A 7483-nucleotide genomic window follows, 5' to 3' on the forward strand; every position below is an offset into this window, starting at 1 on the left:
TAATGCTTTCTGCAGATGCAATGAACCCACAAGCCAGATAGCCTTGCATATTCTTGAAGTCTTTTCTTCCCTCCGTCGGGTAAGTCTTGCTGAGTACAATTGAGTACTCAGGGTTTTATTCCCCCTATTGCAGGTGACAGGTGGATGCTTGAGCTGACCTTTATGTGTGGATACCTCCTGGTGGGCTCAGCGAGGATTCCTTTACGCTGCGATCGTAGTTGTTATTTATAACTCTCACCAAATGCTTTTATAAAGGAAAGTTTCATAATCTGTTGTCGTAGTTTATATATCAAAAGTTCATCATGCCATGAATAGATATGTATTTCCGCTGTAATACTGATCACATGTTTATATTCCGCTGTTTAATTAAATGATTCCTAACTCTGATAATATGATTACATTCCGTTGTTATAATAATAAATGTTATACTCTGACGTACATGCAAAGGGACGTAAGAAATGGTTCAGAATGATGTAAGCTTTATTCTCTCATTTGTGATCCTGATGGCAGAAATGTGGATTTTCGGATTCTCCCCTGGGGTGTGCCCGACGGAACCGAGTAATTTATTGTTCTCTTTTGGGTGCTTAGTGTCTAATGGAAGACAAGCATTCCTGGGAGGCATTAGATTAGACGGTTCTGCCACACCGCCGAACATCTATCCAAACCTTCATGATATTTCTTACCAGCACTACTTCTTGTCCGTTGGAGCCGGAGACGCTGATGCTTCTACCCGTCGGCGAAACGACGAGTCTTGCAAAGCCATCTCCGCCTCACACAGTTGTTTCTTGGAGAAACCATGAACAGCTGCTTGACGCACCAAATCCGGCGTGAATGGCGACTGGGACGCGACCTCAGAATCATCATCGTCCGCCAGTGACCAGAATTTGGATTTCGTTCCTATGGGACGGAGGTCCGCTGCCGGGTCAGGTATAGGCCGTCTCCCACAGTCATCGACGAAGTGCCATTCGCCGTCCTCATCCTCCGCCCCGTCTCCTTCCACCGAAACACTAGAAACACGTACCTGTGTATTGCTCACCTGATCCGCCGTTCGCCGGCGGAGATCCAAGACCAAAGGTGGACGCCGTCGCTGTGGGCGCGTCCTCCACCGCCCTCTCTCGCTCTCACTCATAACTCCCCTAGCACGGAGACCAGAGAGTTCACCGTCGTGTCCTCCTGAGACGTCTTACATGAACTTCTCTTGATGGTAATAAACAACATACTAGCTAGTATAAAAGATGAACAACGTGACACAAAATGTGACTTAGAGGATCTGGACGCTTGGCAAGCAACCCATCGGGGGCAGTCCGACAAAAATAAATCTCCTTCCTCCAAGCATTATCATGGCCTGAGACATATGGTATGGGCTACAAATTATTACAGATAACAGATATGCCAGATGCTAGTTTGACAATGGAAATGTGTACCTGGGTATAATTAGCGACGTGTGCTATCAGGTGATTCTCATACAGTTCCATACTAATTGCATTTGACCGATTTGTTGCAAGATAGACTGAAAGCAAATCATTTGTACCAGAGCTTATCACAAAGGCAGCCCTGTTAACAAGTCGCTCTGCTCTTCTTGGTCCAAGCAGTGTTCGGATGAGTAGCTTGTAACGGAAAAGGTTGTGCAGTTGTGCAGAGAATGACATCACATTCTATAAGTAGGAAGCTTAGCTGGTTAGTAGTTCAGAAACTCAAAGTAAAATTGCTCGCACTAGTGTGCGTAACCTAAACACGTATAAGCGATAAATATGCTCTGTTACCCATCTACAGCATAATGCTTGAATAGCTCAATCTGATTCCAATCTTCATCAATTCTATCATAGCTTTACCAGTTAAAACAATGTAACAACTATTTTTTTTTTGTTTTAATCATGTAGCATTGATATTTACAGTTCTGTTGAGATGGATCTTATTGCAGGTGCAATCATGTTATGATGACATACTATTCTGTTGGCAGTGCTGTCGTCATATCCGGAGCCGCCTGATGCAAAGCTCACACCCCTCCTGAGCTGGGCCAACCTCAGATTCGGGTCAAAGAAACCTGGAATAATCCTCGATATGCCTAGTTTCTCAGCTGCATAACATCAAAGCCCTCAGTTAAGTATCCTAAACATTAGTCACCTTGAAAGGGCAATGCAGTGTTTTCATGGATTCATGCATGCGCTTGATCTTGTTCAAGCATCATGCAACATCTATCTGTACATGCTGTAAAAGCAGAGTAGTGGTAGTATCATAAGCAAGGGGAGATAAAGGGGATGGCTCTTGTTACCTAACATATCTGTGGCTAACCGGCCAGTCGGCCTGCGTCCGTAGAAGTTCACGCCGTAGGGCAAGAAATTTGCCCTGGCTGTGCTGGGTAGATGGTTGTTGTTTCCAGGGTCCACGGTTGAGTCTCCAAGTACAAGGAGTGTAGTACAGCCCGTAGTGCGGTTGATCATTCCAGGTGGTGCCGGCGCTGCCACCCCAGGAGGATCCTGTGGTGGCACAACCAACCTTGGCGGTGCCGGATCCTCCTGATCCGGTGGTGCTGAATCCTGGTTTGGTGCTGCCGGTGGTCCTGGATCCTGCTTTGGTGATGCTGGTGGTCGTCGATGTGGTGGTCCCCGCCGTCGTGGAGGTGGAGGTGGAGGAGGAGGAAGAGGAGGTGTTGGCCCAGGCGCCTGCGGTGGCGTTTGCTGATCTGCTGGTGGTGGTTCGGGAGACTCTGGTGCAGTCTCCGGTGCATCGATCTGCTGGTGGTGCTGTTGTTCTTGCGCGGTGCAACTCCCCGGCAAGCAATGCCACTATGAGTAGCAGCTGGAAACCCCTCATGGCTTGTATTGTATGAGGATGAGAGGAGGAGAAATCGAGGCTTGGGTTGGCAAGAGCTACGGATGCGTGTATGTATGGCTGTGCAGCATGAAATCCCATGTATATATGCAAAGTGTATGAGCAAAATGCGGTGCCCTGTGAAACCCATGAATCCCTTCCAAAGATGATTTGGTGCATGTTAGGTGAGGGCTGGTTTGGTTACTCTGGGCTACTTTGGTTCATAGAGAAGGAAGCGGAATGCAGATGAGCCAATGCTCCCAATGGCTGCTGTGTTCCCTGTTTGAGCCGAAGAAAGAAACTGCATACCGGCTGTGCTGTGGGATTCTTGGAGGGATGTTTTTTTTTTAAAAAAAAAGGGCTAAAATTGCTCACCTGCAGTGACAAGTATTTGGAGGTGTCTGAATTTTGTGGTGGCATGGGCATTTGGAGGCCGGTGTTCTCAGGCTGGAGTTCAGCCTAGTAGCACAGGCATGGTTAGAAGAAGAGTCAACGAAGCCACTTACTGCAGTTGAGTTTGGTGAGGTTCAGTTCATTTACAGAAGTGGCATGAGGTTAGCCTCATTACATGATCGAGGTGTGTTGTGTGTGTGTGTGTTGTGCAAAGAGTTTGGAAGGTGTTTCCAGAGCAGAGAGAAGCTGTATTTCCAACTGAATGAATGGAATATATAAAGCTCTTTTGTCATGACTGTGTTGTGTAAATCAGTAAGTGTAAACTAGTGTACTTACCTTTGATGTTCGCTGTAAAGGTAGTGTTTGTTTCTCAAGATTTTGATGAGAAGAGCTACCTGCATTTCAAGTGTGGCAAATGCAGCAATGCAATTGGGTCAGATGCTGTCTGGTTCAGAATGTGTCTGATAATAACGAAAGGAATGGCGGAGAAGTAAAAAAGCAACAGCAGCTGCTGCTGAGGAAAAAGAAATGGATCTGGGTCGCTGCTTCCCTGATCGGACGGTCCGGAAGAGGATAAACATGCATGCACTCTGCTCTGCCGTGCCGTCTCCGAGCAAGGCTGCTCTGCTCTGACGTGCTGTTGGCCAGGCCTGGGCGTCGTCGTCGCAACTCGCATCGCAGCAACCAGCAAGCAGCCTCGGCAGTCGGCTCTGCGCTGCTATCAGCAATGGCCATGGAGGAGCAGCAGCCACCTCCTGCTCCTGCGCCGCCCGACCTGCGCTACCTCTCGGGGCTGGGCAACAGCTTCTCGTCGGAGGCGGTGCCGGGGTCGCTCCCCGTGGGGCAGAACAGCCCGCTGGTGTGCCCGCTGGGACTCTACGCCGAGCAGCTGTCCGGCACCTCCTTCACCACCCCGCGCGCCCGGAACCTCCGCACGTACGTCTCTCTCTCTCTCTCTCTCTCTCTCTCTGCCATTCCATTCCAATTAGGCAATCAATCACACAAGCTCCCCGTGGGGATGGGGATGAGAAGGGATGGGGATCGGATTCATTTTGCTCCTCCTCTTGCTTCCGCTGCAGGTGGATGTACCGGATCAAGCCGTCGGTGACCCACGAGCCCTTCTACCCGCGGAAGCCCACCAACGAGCGCCTCGTCGGCGAGTTCGACCGCGCCACCACCGTCGCCACGCCCACGCAGCTGCGCTGGAGGCCCGCCGACGTGCCCCTCCACCCGGGCCTCGACTTCATCGACGGCCTCTACACCGTCTGCGGCGCCGGCAGCTCTTGCCTCCGACACGGATACGCCATCCACATGTCGTGCTTCCTCTCCTCTCCCCTGCAGCTGCTTCTTATCTTACAAGCAACTAGAAGTTGACTGAATCCTTGGATCCATCCTCATGTGCGTAACGTAGGTATGCTGCTAACAAGTCCATGGATGGATGCGCCTTCTGCAATGCCGACGGTGACTTCCTCATTGTTCCCCAGCAAGGAAGTAAGTTCTTCTATCACCTAATTAATCACCAGGGAGGATTTCATTCCCGTTACATTCTTCTGAACCTCTTCTCCCCTAGAGTGTGTTTAGTTACCCCAAAATTCAAACTTTGGCACTATGCAAAAAAAAATTCTCCGTCACATCAAACTTACGGTACATGCATGGAGTACTAAATGTTGACGAAATCAAAAACTAATTACACAGTTTGGTTGTACTTTGCGAGACGAACGTTTTAAGTCTAATTAGTCAACGATGGGATAATTAGGACCAAATACAAACGAAATGGTACAGACCGCATAGTGATTCCGGCGGTGCCAACTTTGGGCAAGGCCTAGTGTCTGTCAGCTAACACTTCAACTAAATATTATTTTGCTTCAAAATTCACATATATACTAGTCTTTTGTCACCGGACAATTCAACTACCACTACTTCACTAGACTAGAGTAATCGCATCACATTCTTCTGTTGCTCCCCCCCCCCCCCCCCCCCCCAAAACAAATTAAATGCTGTTGGCGTCGCTTTCAGTGTTCCACCTGTGCCACTCCATGTCCTTCCATCCTGCCTTTATTATCTCCACGATTTCAAAGCCAAAAGCAAATGGTTGCCCCATCGCTGTTGCAGGGAGGGTCATAAGCATATTTGGTGCGATGTCTATTCAGCATTTCAGCAGCGCTTACCTTCTCTTTCTGTGTGGAGATGATAATAAAGCACATGTTCACTATCTGTCATGTTCTTTTGCCATCACACAAGCCCAGGGTTATTCATCACAACCGAGTGCGGAAGGCTGCTCGTTTCACCCGGCGAGATCGTCGTGATTCCTCAAGGTTTCCGCTTTGCTGTTGACTTGCCAGATGGCCCCTCGCGTGGCTATGTCTCTGAGATCTTCGGCACCCATTTTCAGCTCCCCGATCTTGGCCCAATTGGTAATATAGCCCCCGGTGCCTTTCTTTTTATGGCTTCCCTTTTCCAATTTTGTCACACCGAGAATCCAAAAGAGCATACCTAACTCTGACTGTGTGTGCAGGTGCCAATGGCTTGGCTTCACCGAGGGATTTCCTTTCCCCCACGGCATGGTTTGAGCAGGACCACCACCCTGGATACACAATAGTGCAGAAGTATGGTGGCGAGCTGTTCACTGCCACTCAGGATTTCTCTCCATTCAATGTGGTAGCGTGGCATGGGAATTATGTCCCTTACAAGGTATCCATTGTACCGTGAGTCCTTTTCACTTGTCATTAAGCCCTTGTTTAGTTCCACCCCAATTTCTAAAAAGTTGCTACAGTACCTGTCACATCGAATGTTTGCGGCCCGTGCATGGAGCATTAAATGTAGACGAAAAGAAGCGAGACGAACATTTTGAGCCTAATTAGTCCATGTTTGAACACTATTTGCCAAATAAAAACGAACGTGCTACAGTAGCCCTAAAATCCAAATTCCTATAACTAAACAAGGGCTAAAATGTGTCTTCTCTTGTTTCTTGACTTCCATTCTGTTTCCTGTCAGTATGATCTGAGTAAGTTCTGTCCATTCAATACCGTCCTCTTTGATCATGGCGACCCATCAGTAAACACAGGTAACTGATTTTCATGGTAGGATTCAATTTGTGTGGAATTCGCTGCATCTTCAGGCCTACCCACTAACCATTCTGTGCCTCGTATGATTTGCTCAATTGATTTGCAGTTCTAACTGCACCAACTGATAAGCCTGGCGTCGCACTGCTTGATTTCGTAATATTCCCACCTAGATGGCTGGTTGCTGAAAATACATTCCGCCCTCCGTACTACCACCGCAACTGCATGAGCGAATTCATGGGCCTCGTTTATGGGATATATGAGGTAAGATAAGAGGAACCAGATGAATGGCTCTCTCTGGCATTTGGAATGCAACACAGCAATCTTTCTCAAGGACGATGCATAACAAGATAGTGGTTTGTGTTTGTGAACCTGTGCAGGCTAAGGCCGATGGTTTTCTTCCTGGTGGCGCCAGTCTTCACAGCTGCATGACACCACATGGGCCAGACACCAAGACGTATGAGGCAACAATCAGCCGTGCTGGTGCCAACGAGCCATTCAGGCTCAGTGGTACGTTGGCGTTCATGTTTGAGTCTTCGCTTATCCCTCGAGTGTGCCGATGGGCTCTGGATTCCCCGTGTCGAGACCTCGATTACTACCAGTGCTGGATCGGATTGAAGTCACACTTTTCACATGACAATGGTGGAGTGCCTGCTGCTGGCGCGGATGAGAAAGAGTAGCTAGCTGGCTTGCTGCAGCAGCCTCCGATCCTCCTCGCGTGTGTATACTATGTACTCCACTAGTTTATAAGCTGTGTTGTGTAGAAGTAGAAGGCAGAATAAATCTTGGTCCAAACAGAGAGGCAGAATGAAACATACATTACAGACTCTGCTGGCTCTTGGGTCCTCAGCTGTAATGCTAGCTCTGCAGTCTGTAGAATGTACTAGACACTAGTGTGCATAACCATAACGTACAGAAGCAAGCAATGGCATTAGCAAGGGAATAAATGACAGGTTACATACATGTGTATAGAGGACTAACTGATGTGTTAGTTACATACATGCTTTGGCTCCTAGGTGCAGTGATGTTGATGATGCAATGTGGAGTCAATATGACACGTCAGGAAACGAAGGGACAGGCCGGAAAGGGGATGGATGGAATGTGATATATAACTGCATCATCCTCATCCTGAATTCCTGATATATACTCTATGTGATATTTTAGCAGCTTGATTAATGGGGGCAGGCAGGCAAATCACAAATGCATGGCTGTTGGTT

The 7483-nt window shown here is 48.3% G+C and overlaps 2 protein-coding genes across 2 annotated transcripts; one reads left to right on the forward strand and one right to left on the reverse strand.

Moving 5' to 3' along the window:
- Nucleotides 1–436: 436 nt before the first annotated feature.
- LOC136534990 (GDSL esterase/lipase At5g45950-like) lies at nucleotides 437–2785 on the reverse strand. The gene is made up of 4 exons (XM_066527334.1): nucleotides 2273–2785; nucleotides 1947–2077; nucleotides 1425–1655; nucleotides 437–1345 (listed from the first exon to the last, which is right to left on the reverse strand). The coding sequence occupies exons 1-4, from the start codon at nucleotides 2439–2441 to the stop codon at nucleotides 1262–1264; spliced, it is 615 nt and encodes a 204-aa protein (XP_066383431.1). The 5' UTR covers nucleotides 2442–2785; the 3' UTR covers nucleotides 437–1261.
- Nucleotides 2786–3083: 298 nt separating this feature from the next.
- LOC136534987 (homogentisate 1,2-dioxygenase-like) lies at nucleotides 3084–7232 on the forward strand. Its single transcript, XM_066527332.1, has 8 exons — nucleotides 3084–4140; nucleotides 4284–4517; nucleotides 4616–4695; nucleotides 5451–5618; nucleotides 5720–5895; nucleotides 6199–6268; nucleotides 6376–6530; nucleotides 6647–7232. Exons 1-8 carry the CDS (start codon nucleotides 3788–3790, stop codon nucleotides 6944–6946), a joined length of 1536 nt encoding a protein of 511 aa, XP_066383429.1. The 5' UTR covers nucleotides 3084–3787; the 3' UTR covers nucleotides 6947–7232.
- The last annotated feature ends 251 nt before the right edge of the window (nucleotides 7233–7483 follow it).

Source organism: Miscanthus floridulus, unplaced genomic scaffold (genome assembly GCF_019320115.1).
Source record: "Miscanthus floridulus cultivar M001 unplaced genomic scaffold, ASM1932011v1 os_2472_1_2, whole genome shotgun sequence".
NCBI lineage: Eukaryota > Viridiplantae > Streptophyta > Magnoliopsida > Poales > Poaceae > Miscanthus > Miscanthus floridulus.

Bases quoted from the DNA above. Each gene is read 5' to 3' on its own strand.
- LOC136534990 (XM_066527334.1), bottom strand. From the start codon at position 2,441: ATGATCAACCGCACTACGGGCTGTACTACACTCCTTGTACTTGGAGAC. The intron at 1,656-1,946 runs GTATGTCATCAT...TCCTACTTATAG, and splicing joins ACAGCACTGCCAACAGAATA to AATGTGATGTCATTCTCTGC. The intron at 1,346-1,424 runs GTACACATTTCC...CATATGTCTCAG, and splicing joins ACGTCGCTAATTATACCCAG to GCCATGATAATGCTTGGAGG.
- LOC136534987 (XM_066527332.1), top strand. From the start codon at position 3,788: ATGCACTCTGCTCTGCCGTGCCGTCTCCGAGCAAGGCTGCTCTGCTCT. The intron at 4,696-5,450 runs GTAAGTTCTTCT...ACACAAGCCCAG, and splicing joins CATTGTTCCCCAGCAAGGAA to GGTTATTCATCACAACCGAG. The intron at 6,531-6,646 runs GTAAGATAAGAG...GAACCTGTGCAG, and splicing joins TCGTTTATGGGATATATGAG to GCTAAGGCCGATGGTTTTCT.